This window comes from Copadichromis virginalis, linkage group LG10, assembly GCF_057382275.1.
Source record: "Copadichromis virginalis isolate Kocher_CV1m ecotype Utaka linkage group LG10, C_Virginalis_male_GT1.1, whole genome shotgun sequence".
Lineage (NCBI taxonomy): Eukaryota > Metazoa > Chordata > Actinopteri > Cichliformes > Cichlidae > Copadichromis > Copadichromis virginalis.
In genome coordinates, this window is record NC_140627.1 from 22370464 (window position 1) to 22389599 (window position 19136).

General features: G+C 40.4%; 1 protein-coding gene across 2 annotated transcripts in view; it reads left to right on the forward strand.

Moving 5' to 3' along the window:
* LOC146700470 (glucocorticoid receptor-like) overlaps positions 1–19136 on the forward strand; it is a 67727-nt gene that overhangs the window by 40566 nt on the left and 8025 nt on the right. The window contains exons 4-8 of one of the 2 annotated variants that reach the window (XM_085470686.1): positions 132–158; positions 3994–4110; positions 11411–11683; positions 16315–16459; positions 18221–18351. In XM_085470686.1, coding sequence (XP_085326812.1) covers positions 132–158; positions 3994–4110; positions 11411–11683; positions 16315–16459; positions 18221–18351 — 693 coding nt within the window. The remainder of the gene's footprint in view (positions 1–131; positions 159–3993; positions 4111–11410; positions 11684–16314; positions 16460–18220; positions 18352–19136) is intronic. The other variant, XM_085470687.1, reaches the window with a different exon arrangement.

A 19136-nucleotide genomic window follows, 5' to 3' on the forward strand; every position in this document is an offset into this window, starting at 1 on the left:
CTGGTGTAACTGCCAAGCATTCGATATGAAGTGCAATTTCACTGCCTACAGTAATAATGAGAAAGTCATACCTGTCATTTTTGTTTTTCTCTCCCCCTCTTCCTTCTCTGGTCATTGTCTCTATGGGGAAGGATGGAGAGCACGACAAAACACAGATGGTAAATAAATACACTTTTAATAATAATAATAGTAATAATGATAGTAATAATAATGATTATTATTTTGATGATGATGATGATGATGGAAATTTTAGCATTCATGATTTGCCAATGTCCCCTGTACTTTTTCAGCACTGATCAATCTGTCTAGAAACATGCATAGCCTGTTCCGCCAGCTATCTGTTAATGCATGCAAATGTACTGATTTGGTCATTTAAATCAGCATAAATTGCCTGTGAATGATTTTTGCACTCTTCATTTTCTGTCTGGAATGCCCCTCATCTTATCTTCCTCTACGATGATAGATCTAAACGCAATCACATGCTGTCTCCAGTTAGGTCTGTTTTTTCAGCACTTAACCCACATTACTTCCTGAGATCTGTCATGAGAAATGAAACCTCTGCCACCCCTGTAGTTACATTTTTCCTTCTGTTAATTATAAAGCGAATTATGAAATACTAAACATTTGGTGGTTTACCTTTACAGAATCAAAAAGTGGATTCCCTTCCACTGGTCACGTTTAAGCTCAGGACCTCCTGACTGTGACTTCACAGTGCCAACCACTAACCCTGTATGCCAGTATTGGTTACAAACTCAGCTACGGGCTTCACCATCCACTGCTGATGGGTCGTGCCAGACCCTTGTTAGCAGATTAGGGCAGGATAAGGGAGGGAGAATACCAGTGGGATTCAGTTGGCACTTTTGACACTACAGATGGCTGTTTACGCCATTGTTTGCAATGACTCTCTGTGATATCAGCGACGGCTGCAACATGCAGCTCCAATCTTGTCATCACACCACCAATTTTTATTGTGGAATATTATGATTATTACTGGGTTTCGTAGCGCGTTTATCATGATTTCTATGTGGACATCTGGATTAGTTTCGCCACCTGTAATATGCAATATAGCAGCGCTGATCCCTGCTTTTTGTGCTAATTTTCTCTGTGTATGTGCTGGCAGGCAGGGGAAAATGACTCTGTTTAAGCTTCAGTTCTTTTTCAGCTTCTGCCTAGATCACTGTAGCTTCTGTATGCATCCCTGTTTGTACAACCATATCTGTGAACATATTTTACTGTTTACTGATCATTTTCAGCCATGTTCATTCCTTGTTAATGCAAACCAAACCCTTCCTGCTGCTCATTCTTCACAGTATGAGCTGCCCACTGGTGGACCAGCAGGATGCTACTGTTGTAAAGAAGTTACTTGTAAATAGAGAGGGAATATCAGAGTTAGCAGAGCTTCATTAAGCCTAGTTAAGGCTCTGGATTTCAATCAGATTGAGATGATTTGGCATTAACTTAAAACAGGTCATTCATGCTTGAAAACCCTCCAGTGTGGCTGAATTAAAACAATTCCACAAAGAAGAGTGGGCCAAAATTCCTCCACAGTAATGTAAAAGGCTCAATGACAGTTGAACACTTGATTGGAGCTCTTGATGCCAACGGTGGCACAACCAGTTATTAAGTTTAGGGGGCAATTAGTTATTCACAAAGGGACAGGGAGGCTTAGATCATCATTTAAAAGCACCATTTTATACTTACTTACTTTATACTTACTTTGCTTGTCTTTATCTAATATTCAAATTTGTTTTATGACCTGAAACATGTGTCAAATGTGCAAGAAAACAGCACTGGATAAGCTTTGCTGTATACAAAGGCACGTACTATTTTTTTTATGTTGTCAATTGAATAATATGATTCTTTTTATATAGTGCTTCTCTTCATATTTATATAGTGTTCCTTTCCTTTTTAAGTGCCCACGAAATTTAAGTTGTCACACACTGTGCAGTATTGCTCTTCCATTTTATTACATGTCTCCAGCAGTATAATTAAATGCCCTTTAGGTCAAAAAGCATCAAAAGCATTACATTTTAAAGATCAGGGTAGATTAGGAGATCAGTGTTCATCCTCCACCCTAGGGGGAATACTGACGCTGGTGACTTTGTATACAGTCAATGAGTTTTTCTGCAATCATGCAGAAGGTTTTCAGCGGGTCTATAAAAAAATAAATGAATGGTTTCTGGAGAGTTTGTTGTATCATCTATTATAATGAGTTTCAGTAACATGAAAAGACTATTTATTGAATCCTCTGCTTTTGCCACTCGTTATAATGTGTAGAACAGCCATTACACCATGATGAGTAATGCTATTATAACACGAGTGACTAATAAGTAGGCTTTTCACCGTTCCCCACCATAGTAAGCTACAATGTAGAAATTCAATTGCATAGAACGGACATATTCGATTGATAAGATTGGATGAACTTATCAAACAATTTTTCACAAGAACACCACAAATGATAGAGGAGGGATGTTTTTGTGTTGCAGAGCTGGAGCAGACTATAGTCTGACGCTTGGTGCTTTGCAGCACAAATCCAGTGAGTAAACACAAAGTCGAAAAAGTAGCCTGCATTGCTGATATATTTTTTAACTCTTCTAATTTGTGATTTGTGCATTTTATAGTGTGTCCTATGTATAAGCAGTCTTATTTCAGACAATGACACACAATTCCAACTGTGAGAAAAGCAGACTTCTATGTAAAGCCAGTGGAAATGAAATGTAGAAATGTGCTGACTTTCAGTTGACAGTGACTGGTAACTGAAGGAAGTGGTAAAAAAATTGTGAATCCTTTGCTCTGGCAGATGTCAATTAGTTGCAACTTTTCTAAATAACTGCCCATGGTCTGTTTTTCAGAGTAAACACCACCAACACTTCATATAAAATTCTTGGTTGGGTTAGTTACTCATATGGGGAAAATCAAAGACACTTCTAGTTAATCATCCCATTTCGATTTCAAAGAAGTGTCACAGTGAAACTTTAAACTATGACCAATTCCACAGCATAGGTTATCTACTGAATAGTCATCACAAAAATAAAAAGCATATCTGTTGCTAGAAGGAAAGTGATTAATGTGATGCTTCCAGGTCCTGTCGTATAAGTGTTACATGCACTGGAACAAAAACGCTGTTGCATCAAGACTACATAACTGAGACATAAAATAGATCTTCAAGCATAGCCCATAAAATATTGAGCAACAGCCCAATGATTTAGTGAGGCCTTTCACAGCTAAAAAATACAGACCTGACAATTATATTGACAAAATGCTGCAGATTGTGATCTTGAAAGTGTTCAAGAGACAATGTTAATGTACGAAATGCCAAATTCATCCTCAGGCATGTTTGTCCTTCTGCTGTACACTTGCAATGAGGATCAAAGTTGCACTGTCGTAAGACATACTGCCACAATATGAAAGCATTTAGTATGTCTTCAATGAATTTACAGACATTAAACAAGTAAGAAGTTTCAGTGCAACCAGGGACTAGCTGTGCACATCTGTAAAATATAGAATTATATATGCATTCATAATTCTTTAACAACAAACTATTGCTTGCAAATACCTCCCCCCCCCCCCCCAAAAAAAAAAAAAAGTAGTTTAGGTGGTGATTGACTCCACATGACTTCCTCATTGTGGTCACAAATCAATTGTTCCTTCTTGTGTAACAAAGGATTATTAAGAAATCAAAAGTATCCATGCTCTATAATCAAATGTGGACCTGTTTTAGAATCTGGTGCATGCTCCATAATAGGAATGTTAATGATATGGACTGTGCGTTACTCTCAAAGACCAATGGCGTGGATTTTGCTGTCTAGTCTAAGTGCATAGTTGTGGAAGTGAAGCTGTTAACACCAAAGGGATCCCACAAGCCTGTTAGGCTTACTGTACAACAGGTGATTAGTGTGGTCATAGATATTGCTCGTGCTAATCCTTCTCAAACATTCTTTGCTAGCTAATGTCTTCTTTCCCCCCTCCTTCTTCTCCTTCTTCTATTTACAGGCCAGCACAACTACCTGTGTGCAGGGAGAAATGACTGCATCATTGATAAGATCCGCAGGAAGAACTGTCCAGCCTGCCGCTTCAGAAAATGTCTTCAAGCTGGAATGAACTTGGAAGGTAAATGATCAGACCCATCTTTAAATGAGTCCAGCCAACGTTCAATGCTTTAATGAAAAACTGGGCATCTTTATCTTGTCTTATGTGCAATATTGTGAAGTAAAGTAAAGTACCTGTGCTGGTTATATTTCCAGCAGGCTTTGATTGGATCATTCACACAAAGGTGGATGTTGCAGTTCTTCTCTTAAAGTGTGAATTACTCTTTTCTTGGACTCTCATCTGTATGTGCAAGGGCTTGTTGCTGATTGGTGCTTCCACTTGGCTTATGTTCAGCCTATAATATTGACTGCTCTTCTTTCATCTTGGCTTCCACCATGACTAGACCAGCGCCACAGCCAAACTGCAGCAGTAATCCCTACAGCTGCTTCAAAGTGCAGCCAATTTGTCATTCGAGGCAGCTGTGATTCAGTGCGAGCAGCTTTAGTTTAGGGAAGTGGTTCTTAAAGTTTTTCGGGAAGCCCCAACTTCAGAAGCTGAAAAAAGTTCATGTCCCACACAATTTGTAATCAATCATTAATAAAAACTGATCCAAATTGGTTCATTTAATGAAATTAATTGTACCAGTAACCTAATTTTCCCTTCAAGTATTAATTTCACTTAGTGTCACACTTTCTCCTTGGATGTCCATGTTCTACTTGCAGTGGTTCATTTAAAGAAACTCTGGTCTAGGCAGTATAATTCTTGCAAGAGGTCTCTGGTCCAAATCCCAGATGATCTAGTGAATATGAGCCAAGTGGAAACACCAATCAGGATAAGGAGCTTGCACATATAACTCTGATTGCAAAAACAAACAATCACATTACTTAGTAAAAGGAAGCCAGTGATACAGAGCTGTAACAACAGATAAGAAAGGCGCATTCTAGCAGTGTGGTCTCAGTGAAAGAGTGGTTGCCATGAAATCATTCATAAGGAATGGAAATCATAGAAAATGAGGTAAACGGAGGCCAAATTACACAAGAACTGAACAGAAAATCTTTGACAATACGTCTTATCGACTGAATGATACTAATTTGAATAAAATTCTGGTTCAAATTATCATCAGTATGCATGGAGGAGGTCAGACGAGAGGTCCAACAGTGAGCATATACAGCCATCTGTAAAATGTAGTGGAGGATCTGTCATGGTTTGGGGCTGCATTTCAGCCAGTGTTGTCAAAATTGATTGAATTGTAAACACAGAGAAGTAGCGTCAGATTTTGATTAGCTATGCAATACATTTGGAAAGCATCTCATTAGCAACAGCTAAATTTTTTAGTGCAGCAACGATCCCAAGCACACTGCCAGTACAATAAAAGCGTATAAAAAATGAAAAACACAAACACTCATGGATTGGTCTAAGGAGACCATATGTCACGGCTGGCGGGGTGAGCCGTGTGGTGTTGGAGGAAAAGGAGGACCCAAAATGCGGCAGTGACTGATGATTCAAGTGATGTTTATTTACAAGTGGTGGAGTGGCAAAAACAGGCAGTGAGGCATGACAAAACAACTGAAGAAACCTAAACTGGGAGAACTAAATGACGAACCTGAGACCATACAAAAGGGGTGCAGGGCAGAGACAGGAACGGAACACCATAGAACGCAGACAAGCCGACAACGAACACAGACCGACACCCACTAAATATACACACACACAAGGTAATCAGGTAATCACACACAGGAGGGAAGAACAGCTGAACCTAATACACATGAGGACCGGAGGAGACAAGCTGAACACAATGACAACAGACACAGACTTTCAGAACAAAACAGGAACTCTAGGACACGAGCCTTCAAAGTAAAGCAGGAAACACAGAGACTGATTTACAACACAACACGGGGACATGAACAGGGCCCTGTTTCAGGAAGCCGGTTTGGAAAACTCAGAGTGAAAAACGACACTCACGGTTGAGTAACCCCGAACTGTCCAACTCGGAATATTCGGTTTCAGAAAGGTTGATAACAAGTAGTTCAGTCAACGCGGAGTTGCTTTAACCCCAAGTGAAGCGCGCGGACGAGGATACATAAAGCCCTGATAAGCGGAGCACAGATTAAGCGAGTCACCATGGAGACGGAGGGAAAGAAGGCGCGGTCAATGTATTTCACAGCGCTTGAGGCCGAAATTCTGATGGCAGCATATGCCGATAACATGCAAATTCCGCGGAAAAAAGTAACACAGCCACAGCTGCAAAAGCATGCATGGCAAAACATAGCCGACAGAGTCAATGCGTGAGTGTTAATATAAACATTGATCGAGGGATTTCCACCCATTTAACACGTTATTTTATCATATGTTATTTTATTTGTTATTTTATACATTTTATCTTGTGATGTGATGTGAGCGCAGGTGCAACCCAACAGGCCCCAAACGTGCCTGGAAGCAAGTAAAAATGAAATATAAAAATATAGTCCAAACAGGTAAGGTGTAATTGTATTATGAGCCATAGTGCTTGGTCTGTTTGTCCCATGTAAATCAATTGCAGTTAGAGGCTACATTAATTTTCTTTCTGTAAGCACTTATTGAAATTATCTGAGCACATTACAAGTACATATTTGCTTACTCTGTATGCTCAAATGTGGCCCGTTATAGCCAACAGAAAAAAAGCGGAGGCCCGAAAAACAGGTGGGGGTCCTCCACCACCACCACTCACAGAGGCTGAGCAGTTGGCCCTCAGCCAAAACAGTGGGCGCCCTGTGGCCGAAGGCATCTCTGCGGGGACATCCTCTGAGGCAATAACCCCGCAAGACACAAGTGCCTACATAGGGGGTAAATTCAAAATAATACATGATGTGCATACATCCTTTCTTCACGGTCACCTTCGCAGTGCTACTCATTCATTTGATAAACTCTTTACCATAATGGATTATTTTGTAGTGAAGTTATTTTCCTACTGATTTTGCCTTGCCTCAGTCTTGGTTGTCTTTGAGAGCATAATGACAATGAAGTGTAAGGTGCTTGGTATGTTTGTTAATTGCCATTTGGTCCCTTGTAAGTTATAAGTGACCTGTATAAACCTCATATTCTATCAGTTGATGGTGATGGTGTACTGCATCTGGTGCAGCCTCCTGTTGAGCCAGACCAACATGCAGTTGTGAGTAATACTCCACAGATTATATGAGTTTACAGTAGAACAGCAATGTTGTTTATTCCTTTACTACAGGAAAATAATGAAGAAACATTGACAGCTGTTACAGAGGAGGAAGCAACAGAGACACTTTGAGGTTTACATCTTTTAATACTTTGTGTACAGGAAACACAGGCGACCAATAAAGCCAGTTGAACAAAAAATCTGTTTATTCTTCTTTCAACATGTTGAGGTGATGGGTCAAAGGAAATGATTGTGACATATGGTGTCTCTGACTGCACTTCCATCTTGTATGTCCGTGGGAGGGTCAGGATGTTCATGGTTTGGATCACTGCTGATGTTTGGTTCAGAAGGACAGTGTTCTCCTCTAATTGTGGCAATGTTGTGAAGAATCACACATGCCACAATAATGTCACATGCCCTTTCTGGGGTGACCCTGAGTCTTTGCAGGCACTGGAACCGGGCCTTAAGCATTCCGATAGTCATTTCAACTCTGGCTCTTGTCCTGCAATTAGCCAGATTATATCGCTGCTGTGGGCCCAGTTCAGGGTCAGGGTAAGGGGTAAGCAAATAGGGTAAACATGGATACCCCCTATCACCAAGCAAGTAGCCAGTGAACTCTCCTAAGACAGAAGGATACACTTCAGTTCAAATGTCCCTGAAGCAATTGGTCTTTATATATTTTAAAGTATTTTCAACTCACCATGTCCAAATTTTGTGCTCAGTGTACATTCACGGAATATTTGTGAGTCATGGACAGAGCCTGGCCACTTGGCTTCCACATTTGTGATAATGTTGGCAGCATCACATATGATCTTCACAGTGCAGAGAACACAAATTAGCATCCATTACTATGATGAAATAATTTGTTAGTTTGAAATGCTACAGGGAACTATGTACCTGTACATTAATGCTGTGGAAAGACTTCCTGTTCACATAGTCTCCTTCATTTACTGAAGGAGCAATAATTGGAATGTGAGTACCATCTATACAGCCAATCACGCCTGGGAACCCTGAAAATAAATGTAAAATTTAAGTAGTAGTTCAAGTATCACCACATCATGAATTAAGTTTTGGTCATCCTGATACCTGCAATTTTGTGGCATCCCTCTTTGATGAATCTTGTGGGTCTGTGACCGGGGAACACCACAAACGAGTACAGGAGACGTTTCAGTGCAACTGTAACATTCCTGACTGCCCGACAGACGGTAGCCTTGGAAACGTGCTCAGCGTCACCAATATTATACAGAAAGCTCCCGTTTGCAAGAAACCGAAGTGCAATACAAATAATATGTACAGAACTGAGAGCATGTCCGCGATGTGTCACATGCGTAATATATGGCCTGAGGATGTTATCCAAATAACTTATAGATTGTGCTGAGAAACGGTAACGTTCGCACAGGAAATCATCAGGTAATGATAAGATGTCCAGACGCGCTCGAATCACTCTCTCCCGGCGGAGAGCTCTGCGGAGAATTTGGGCTTCGATATCTACCGGCTCTTCAAGGAAGGGACACGCCATGTCTGAGACTTCCTACTGTCAGGTTTCCGACAAAGGGGCGGAGACAGTCAGGGTTAGTTGTGGTAAACCTGCTAGGGGGCAGGTTAGCTTCACGGCGTGTGTCGTCATAGTGACTCACTCAGGCTGCAGCTGAACTCGCTTTGTGAAACCGAAAACCCAGAGTTTTCGTTAACTCAGGGTATACTTACTCAGTTTTTCCACTAAACCGGCTTCCTGAAACAGGGCCCAGAGCACCAAGGACAGACACAGGTAGGGCTGAATATACACCAAACTTCAGGTTCAACCCTAAACTAATACAAAATCAGAATAAACACAAAACGCTGGGTCAACGACCCAGGACCATGACACCATACCTCAACATTATTGAACCAGTGTGTGATCATCCTGGTAGAAAGGGAAAAAAAGCAGTCAGTATCCAAATAACTTTAGTAGAGTACTTTAATTACAAGAAAGCTGTGGTGAAAAGTAAAGGTGGTTAAACCATATATTGGCTCTATTTTTGCCTTAAATCCAGGTTTTCCAGTTAGGTTTGCACACATTTCAATAAATTGCTGCACTTATTTCCCATTTTTTTTAGCAAGATATAAATAAATTGGAGTGGCTTGAAACTTTTGCACAGTAGTTTATTTCACTTTAAATTTGTTATCAATCAATCAATCAATCAATCAATCTTTATTTATAAAGCACTTTTCATACAAAAAAAATGTAGCACAAAGTGCTTTACATGGTTAAAAGCAGCCCACCCCACCCTCCAACTCACTCCCCACACTCTCATTAACATAAACACAGAAATTTCCCCCCGAAATAGGTAAACTATCATTCTTTTATTTTAGCTTTAAAATTGAGCTAAATGACAGATTACTGACTATGTAAAGAACATTTTAGAGTACAGATGAGATTAGTAGTTTAGTATAAAAATAAAGGAAGAACAAAGGAAAAAAACAAGAATAGATTAAATATGGCCTGATGGCTAATATGGCCTTTATTGTTCTATATGGTTCACACTGATCACTGCTTAATTCACTCCTAAGTCCAAGCCTCCAAAACTTCTATTACCTGATGATCTTTTACATTTTTGGGAAGCAACAGGTTGTAACCAAAACAACAGCTTTATAACCAAGAACCTGCTTGTTGTGCTGTTTCTGCTTGATGCTCCCTAAGGGGAATGAAATTGCTGTTACTAGTTTGTATGAATCAGCGTTGAGTGAGATTACATGTTAAAAGTGCAGTTTTGGTCACAGGGTGAAGGTAGGTTCACAGAGAGTGAGAGGAACAAAGACAGAGAGAGGGATTTGATGGAAGTCAGTGCATCAGCAGACAGACTCCCAGCAGAAAGGCTCTTAGTTGCCATAGAAACACCAAGAGAGGAAATTAAAAAAGGTAGAGTAGGAAAAACATGTTTTTTCATGGTAACCTCTGAAAGTCTGACGTTTTGTACATTTAGTAGCAGGAAATGTTCAAATGAGGCTTAGATAATGTACAGTTGTGGGCAAAAAACACAGCAATTTGCCATATCTGTTGTTTCACTGATGTCACACTGATGGAGAGAAGCTGCAAAACAAAAAAAACAACAAGAAAAATCCACTGTTAAGTCATATGTCGTCATAAATGGAATTCTTTTTGTGATTTTGTAACTATTTGCTGGGCAGAGACCAGCATGTGGCACTCTCCTGATCTTTAACTGGTTTGTTAAAACTCAAAGTGAAATTTCTTCATCCATGTTGTAAGGTGGGGTGAAGCAAGCGTGTAACTTAAATAACTTATTAACGTTAACTGGGAATATAGAAGTGTTTATACAGTACATGGATGCATTACAGTGTTGATTTTTCTAGGTTAATTACACTGTGCAGTAAAACAGTGAAAGCTAATTTTGAGTTGATTATTCACTTCAGGACATAATAGCCTGTCTTTATGTCACAAAGTAACTTTTTTGTATTCTGTGTGTTTCTAGAGCCAGAGAATTTGGTCAGATCAGTTTATTTCAATTGTTTTTATAGTTCTAGTTTCAGTGACTGTATATGTTTTCATTTTAGTTTTCATTTTAGTTCTATTGCCCAGCCCATGGAGAAGCAACCCTTCTGTCCAGGGTTTGCTCCTTGTGCATGTCTGGATCTCTTCCAGAGATGCTGTTGTTCCTAGAAGTATGTCTGCAATACCCATTGGGTCTCCAATTCGTCAAAATCACGAGCCTTTATCTTGCATTATTTTTTAGTTGTGAGGACATCTGCAGAAGAACTGCAGGTGTGGCAAAAATTGTGTTTATGTGGCAAAAATACTACCTATTACATATTGCAGCTGAGCACACAAAGGGCATGTACCACAGCAGAGACCATTTGAGCTCAATATTTTTGGCTCTTGAACTGATGTTCAGTCTTGGACACTGCACACTCTTCCAAGAAAAAAACCCATTTGTTCTTGGAGTCATAACTGATCTTTGAGCTGCACAGTGAAGGATTTTCAGAAAGCGAGCTAAAAACAATAGCAGTGCCTAGAAAGGAGATGGAACTTGAAAGGTCAAAATTAGCCAGTCAGCCTGAAATGAGGTAAAATGAGGTAGAGTTTATGCTTTTTATGCATAGAATTGCTGAATTGTTTTGATTGCACCTTGCACAAAACATTTGTAGAAAACACAATGCTTGTGAACAATTTATTTTATTGAAGCATCTTCTGATTTTTTTTTCTGTACCTCTCTTTTATTGCTATGTCTCACCTCACAGCAAGGAAAAACAAAAAGCTGATCAAGATGAAAGTGCACCGGGCTGGGGCATCAGAGCCCACCATTAGCAACATGCCTGTTCCAGTCGTACCCAGGAGCATGCCCCAACTCGTGCCGACCATGCTGTCCATACTGAAGGCCATAGAACCAGAGATCATCTACTCGGGCTATGACAGCACACTGCCAGATACTTCATCACGGCTCATGTCTACTCTCAACAGGCTAGGGGGACAGCAGGTTGTCTCTGCAGTCAAGTGGGCCAAGTCACTACCAGGTAACAGAAAAGCTCTTTACCATGGATTCCCTTTGGTTTATTTTATATGCACAGACTTGCTCAAACAAACTCCATCACTGGTGGTAAATCCATCTAGAAAATTGAACTAATGGGTCTCAAGTCGATGATGAAAAACAACTACATCCACTTTCACTTGTCTATTTCTTTTAACACATGATGCCAGTTAAGGAAGTTGCCTCAGTCGTACGTCCCCACTTAGGCCTTAGTCATATAGACCTATAGACTGACCAACAACAATGTGGCTACCTCCAGTTGTTATTTTAAAAAGTGGGGGACGAGTTTCCAGCAATGGTTAGCATGAAATTGGTCACAAAGAAGCATATGCCACTATACCGAAAACATTGTCGCAAGTAGATTGCTAATAGCACAAAAGGGAGTACTTTTACTTTGAAGGCACATGTTCTCTTATTATGGTTTGTATTGCACTTCTCAGTTTCACTACTACCTGGTGAGTAGTTTGCGAGTGTTTCAGTAGTACATACTTCTGTAGTGCTCTTCTGGTTAAGACCACAGCCTTTATTTGTCTGAGTGTTGTCATAAAAAGCAAATAACGAGCGAAAGTGCAGTTGTGGCTCAGTTCAGTAGCCAGCTGGGTGTCATCTTAATGGTAGGGTGACCAATAAGGAAGTGTTTGATGCATCTCACTTCAGACTGCACAAAAGGTAAATTTTTGATTTTTTTTATTCCTTTTTCCTCGTTCCTTTTTTTTTTTTTAAACAGTTGTTTAGTTACCAATGTCATGTCACCTTTTTAATGGCTGAATCCATAATTACAGATGGAGGAGTAATTGTATCTCATGGCCAGAGTTTTTAGAAGCCTAGCACTTCCAAGGTATAAGGTCATGACCGATGTTAATAACTCATTAACTCTTAAATTTTGGGGATCACTGCATTGTTTTTGAAGCTTGTCACAAGAGCTCAAGAGCAGCACATGTAGTTTGTGCATTGCAGTGGTACTGAACACACGTGTGCACCCCTTGATACCAAAGGGAAATATGCCACTGCTAAAATGCAGCTTATACACAATAATTTGTATATTAACAAGGGAAATGTGCTTGTAACTATAGATTTGACAGAAAACTACCAGTCCATGATATAATCTCAGATCCACACATATAGAATGTATCTTTATACTATTTATTTGTGAATGTTGAAATGCATGGAAAATGAGAATTGGAAAAAACTTTCTTTGCCATGTTTGGGGACTCTTTTGCTCTAAGTGGAGCAAGACACTACACCAAAACATAGGATTCAGCACATAAATGGATATACTAAAATTTTATTGTTGTCAATATAACTTAAATTCATGGTTTAAATGTCAAGAAAAAACAATAATTGCTGGGTTTTATTCCTACGCCGTTTCCATTCCACCAAAACAAAAATGGAAACAAAATGAATTTGAAACTCCAACCACTCGTGCTAGTTTCAACTCATGGAAACAGAAAGCACATGACCTGCTAATCAGTATTTCTGCTCCTGAGAAACCTGCCAGAAAACCATAACATTGGCTTATGTTTTTGTAATTTCTTTTTATATGACAAGGGGGAAAATGAGGAGAAAATCTGGTTTTAAATCTTATGTATGTGATGTCCAGAACTGGCAAGTCGATCGAGAGGAGAAGCACTAAAAGGAGGAGGAGGGGTCTCACATAGCTGAGCCATATTTCAAGGAAACAGAAAATGAAAGGACTTAATGTGCAGTTCAACTTTTATTGTTTTGAGAGCAGAAACAACTGAACAGCAACTCAATTTAAATATCCAGTTAACTGTATGGTCCATTTCTAGTATTTCTTAGCTCTTTTGTGGTAGTTTTAATAAAAGAATTGAGCAATTACTTCCACTTGTCTTTAATGTCTGTATTCTCTGAAATGAAAACATGAAAATATTCTGCACTGCTGTTTTAAAAGTATGCACAACTAATGACTATCACCTGAAACATATGCAATCATATGTGCTTACTAGGGGTGCAACGATACTGGTATCGATATTGAACCGTTCGATACAGTGCTTTCGGTTTGGTACGCATATGTATGAACAATACAAAATAAATTTTTAATTTATTTTATCAACTTTCCTTCTGACGATGCTGTCTGTGTTGAGCGCTCAGTGGATCTGCGCTCGACAGTTCAGCCTAGGCGGAGTAGTCGAACGCAGATTCACTGAGCGCAGGGCAAGCTAGCAGACAGAAGTTAAGCTCTCCTTGCAACATGGCAAATTGAACCTCCCCCACCCTCATTCAGTTCATGTGACATATGACCCTGAAGGTAAGCGTGTCATGGACTAAAGTAAAACAGTATGTTGGATGTGCCATGCAATGCTCAATTACATGGGTGGGAGCTAGTGTGTTAGCGCAGTTAGCTCATTAAGGTGTTGGCCGTCCAGCCCCATGCACGGGCAATCCGCGGTAGCTCGTTATCGGAGATTTGCCATGTTGTGGCGTTAACGTCATTTCAACAAGATTTACGCTGACAGCACTAGTGGGAACACAACAAATATGACTGCACATTTACACCGACATCATCCTAGTGCAAAGACAAGTGGAAGCAGACAAAAACAACAAGCATGCATGCTACAAACTTTACCGAGTCATTTAGACAGCCGTTAGCACATGATTCTCCTTATGGGGACCTGATATGTTTAATATGCTGCTGAGAATATAGCCCAGAAGAAGCGTATAGTATAGCTTTTATTTTGGAAAGAGCCATTTCTCTGTAATAAACTCTCTTTTCCAAAGATGAGTGATTCCTCAATCAGATACAGGGCTCGCAAAATCGCCTGCCCGATGTCCCGGAGCTAGCGATTTTTCCAGTCGGGCTACCAAAATCTATCTCTGCCCTGCCCATCGGCCTATCGTAGGAAGGAAAAATATATGTCAATGCTTTTGCATTCTTTCGGAAATGTAGCTGGGTAATTATGTCATTGGCATCGGTGAGCCACTGTCAATATGTGACATATTGAAATCTCCTTTGAATTTGCTTGTTTTTTGCTTTCACTTTGCAATCACACGAACTGTGTATAGAGAGCGACAGCACTGATCTGTGAGTGATGATAATTTGTGCACCAATTCCTCTGACATCGTCTTATCAATCGTTAGCTTACTATGCAAACATGACAAGTGAAATCTCAGCAGCAAGCTTAAACATATGAGAGGTTGATCGCGCAGAGAATCGCTGAGCGTTATGTGAGTGCGTGTGTAAAAGCAGCAGGTCAGGGCTGTTCGGGGTTCTGTTTGTACAGTTAAGTTTTGTTTCTGTTGCCATAGTGACGGGTGACGCCCTCTCGCTGCGACGGTGTGTCCTTCCGGGGTCAGAGGGCGCCCTGTGTGGTGTTGCTGTTGTTGTTGTTGTTGTTGCTGTGCTGTTGCTGCGCTGAGCAGTTAGCTAACGGCAGTGTTCTTATGCAGATGTCAATAAACGGCTGTGCTCCCTGGCTAGCTCACGGGAAGCAAGACCAAACGATACCTCCGTCTCCTCCTTGTCTGAGCTCACCACATTGGTGTCAGAAGTGGGATGATGGTGGCACCCCATGTTCTGACCCGAGTGACTTTTCCCCGGTGCGCCAAAAGAAGGCACCTGGGCATTTGCAGGACTTTGTGTGGGGTAATGGGGTCGTCGGGGACGACTGACCCCTTAGGTGGGCGCTATGTAGCGGGTCAGGGCTGTTCGGGGTTCTGTTTGTACAGTTATGTTTTGTTTATGTTTCCATAGTGACGGGTGACGTCTTCTGCAGATGTCAATAAACGGCTGTGCTCCTTGGCTAGCTCACGGGAAGCAAGACCAAACGACACCTCCGTCTCCTCCTTGCCTGAGCTCGCCACAATATTTTAGTTCTGCTGAGCCAAATAAGACAGGTCAGGGTGAAGAAGTGACAGCCAAAGAAAAGCTTACCACAAAACGGAAAAGTTATGACAAATCAGACTATAAGGCAAAAAGAAAGTGCAGCTTTATGGTTTCATGGACAAAATAATTTCTGTGGCTGCAATATGACGAGCGAAATAACCAGGGCTGCACATAAGTGGTCCGCAGGTGCGCATTCGCTGTCAAAATAAAAAACGGGCACAAGATAAGAAGTTGCAACGCGTGTTTGCATACATAAGATTTTCAGGAGGAGGACAGACATTTGTTTAGAAGTCTTAAAGATGTCGAAGAAGCTCCTTTAAGCAATTACTGTGATGTTCCTCCACCTCCAAAGAAATGTCAGAAGGAGTCCGAACCACAAAAGAAGCGCGTATTCTCGGAAAAGTAGTTGCAGGAGGTGAGCTGGCTTCAAACAAATGATGAACGCACAGAGATGTGGTGCGGAATGTGCCGTGAAAATTTAATAAATGACAAATTAAAAAGGCATGAACATTTTTTTTTGTATCGAAAAAATATCGAACCGAACCGTGAATTTTGTGTATTGTTGCACCCCCAGTGCTTACATATTAGCACATTTGTAATAACCTCATAGCTTGCTTTGTTTTGAAGACCGTCAGTCCTAGAGAGAGAAAAAATCACAGACAGTATTTGGTGTCTCTTTTTGGTGTTGCATCTTTGAAATTGTTATTGTGGTTGTTTTATGAACTTCTGTTTATCTGGTTTTAGTTGTTCTAACAGTCTTTTTACGTCCTTAGGCTTCCGCAATCTGCACCTTGATGACCAGATGACTCTGCTGCAGTGCTCCTGGCTCTTTCTCATGTCTTTCAGTCTTGGCTGGAGGTCATACGAGCAGTGTAATGGCAGCATGCTTTGTTTCGCCCCTGATCTTGTCATCAACAAGTGGGTAACAATCACAGCTGTTCTAATATTTGAGCAGTTTTGTTTTTCCATTTGCTCATTTTACGGTGTTAGTCTCACTTCATCATTTGACTTACAAAGTTAACCATTTATCTGTGACTCAGCTTTGTGACTCAGTATAGAAATCAGGTCAGAAGGCTGAGGGATAAAGTCACATGTAAATGAGAATTTGCTGTCTAACAATGAGAATATGGTTATAGTTTTTGCTGAAATCTAAACTCCAGTTCTGTGTTTTATTATGAGGGACGTGGGAAAGGGTGTTCGCTAGTTTTTGCTGATCGCCAAGCTGTGTAGGCTGCTTAACACTTCATCCAGTTTGTATGTTAATCTTCTTAAGAAGCAGACATGAGCCCAGGACTGACCTTCTCACCTAATTTTCAGAAGCAACAAAAAGGCCCCATGAATAAATAAGCTAGGCCAGAACATCAGCTGTTATTGCCACGTTTCGCAGGTTCCTGGTCCAAATGCACTTTTTCTGAGGCAAACTTCATAAACACAAAAAACCTTGATTAAGGCAATGCCGAAAAAGGGGGGAAAATAAAAATAATAATAAATATTTAAAACCATTAATCCTGCAGATAGCACACCCAGGAACACAGTATGACTCAACAAGGAACAAATACAAACTTAGGTTTTTAATATACACAGGAGTTAATCAGGGAGAGTGGAAACGCCAGGGTAACAAGACACGGCTGAAACTAATTAAGACATAAACGGATAAACGGAGACATAAAAGGCAACAAAACTAATATCAAAGCACATGGGGACTAATAAAATAAAACAGGAAGTAACTAAATAGGAAATCATATACAAGAGACAATGACTAGGGAGGCTAGAAAAAAATAAAGTATAAGGAATCAAATATCTGTAATAATAGTCTGTAAACACTTCAAGAGTTACACTACTCAAGTAATTCAAAAAAATACAGGAACAACTGCATTATGAACTATACTGTAAATAATTTTCTATGCCACAGAGGCAGGGCTCAGGTTAGTCTGCAGTATGTTGATTACATAGCCTCATTTTTTTTTGTTGCCATTTGCCATTTATTTGTAACAGCAAGTGACTACCCCTCCCTGAGTCTGGTCTCTTCCCATTAATAGGGAGCTCTTCCCTCCCACTATTGCTTGCTCATAGGGGATCATATGATTGTTGGGGTTTTCTTTCTTACAGTAGAAAGCAAATTCAGGTAAATAGAACTGAACTATTAAGCTATTTAAATACCTGCTGGGATTTCTGAAAGACCCATCCAGTTGTTCTACATTTGTAAACAGTGCTAAACACATCGACATCTTGCAAACAGCTCAACCTTTTTATTGAAAATGGTTAGAAAGAAAGCCCTGAGCTGTTTGCAAGATGTCGCGTCCAAAAACTCCAGAGAGGAGTAAAAAATAGATATGAAATGTGAAGGAGTCATTGCCGATGGCACTGCAGTTGGTCAGAAAGAGTAGACAGCGCTCAGCCCAAGGCTGTGTATCAGGAGAATGTGCTGTATTGATTTTCTAAGAAAAAAGTAATGTGGGCTGTGTGTTAGTGGAAGTGAGGTGTGAAAATCCATCATGACTGATTTTAGAGTCTGTATTTCTCCTGCAAGGATGTAACACATCCCTGCCAGGGCTATTTATTGGGAATTGAATAACAGCATGAGTGAAACAGCTCCAACTCTAACCTGTGTGTCTCTTTTAATTCTGTTTTCTTCTGTTTCTTGTCTTCACCTGCTCTACATTTCCTCTCCTCTCACAGAGATCGCATGAAGCTGCCCTTCATGACTGACCAGTGCGAGCAGATGCTGAAGATCTGTAATGAGTTTGTCAGACTGCAGGTGTCCTACGAAGAGTACCTGTGCATGAAGGTGCTGTTACTGCTCAGTACAGGTAATGGAACACAATTCACTTAGAAAAATGACAGCAGTGTTTTTCAAAAGTCTCTCTGCTGGACTGGAAAAATCACTTTTTATTGTATCTACTGTGTTATACAGCTGCAGCTTTTTTCCATTTCCTTGCAATTTGTCACAGTAGGGCTGTTCTGGTCATGTTCCTCTTGATAAATGCGCAGAGGATTTTGATTGCTGCTGCTAAAGGCCACAAATTTCATTACTTATCAGTAATGCATCGCCTTTGTGGCAAAGATTCAACAGGGTGCTGGAAACATTCCTCAGAGGTTTTGGTCCATATTGGCATGATAGCATCACGCAGTTGCTTTAGATTTGTCAGCTGCACATCCATGAGGCAAACCTCCTGTCCCACCGCATCCCAAAGGTGCTCTTTTGGCTTGAGATTGATGACTGTTAAGGCTATTTGAGTACAGTGAACTCACTGTCTAATTCAAGAAACCCATTTGAGAAAATCTGATATTTGTGACATGGCATGTTGTCCTGCTGGAAGGAGCTATCAGGATTGATCATAATATGGTCATTAAGGGATTGGCATGGTCAGCAACAATACTCAGGTATGCTGTGGTGTTTAAATAATGACCAGTTGGTACTAAGTTGCCAATTGGGCCAAGAAAATATCCTCTAACTTCTACCACTGATACAAGATAGGGTGTATCCATGCTGACTTGTTGTTTACACTAAATTTTGAAATATCACATCAGAAATCGAGGCTCATCAGACCAGGCAGTACTTTTCCAATCTTCTATTGCCCATGCAAATTGCAGC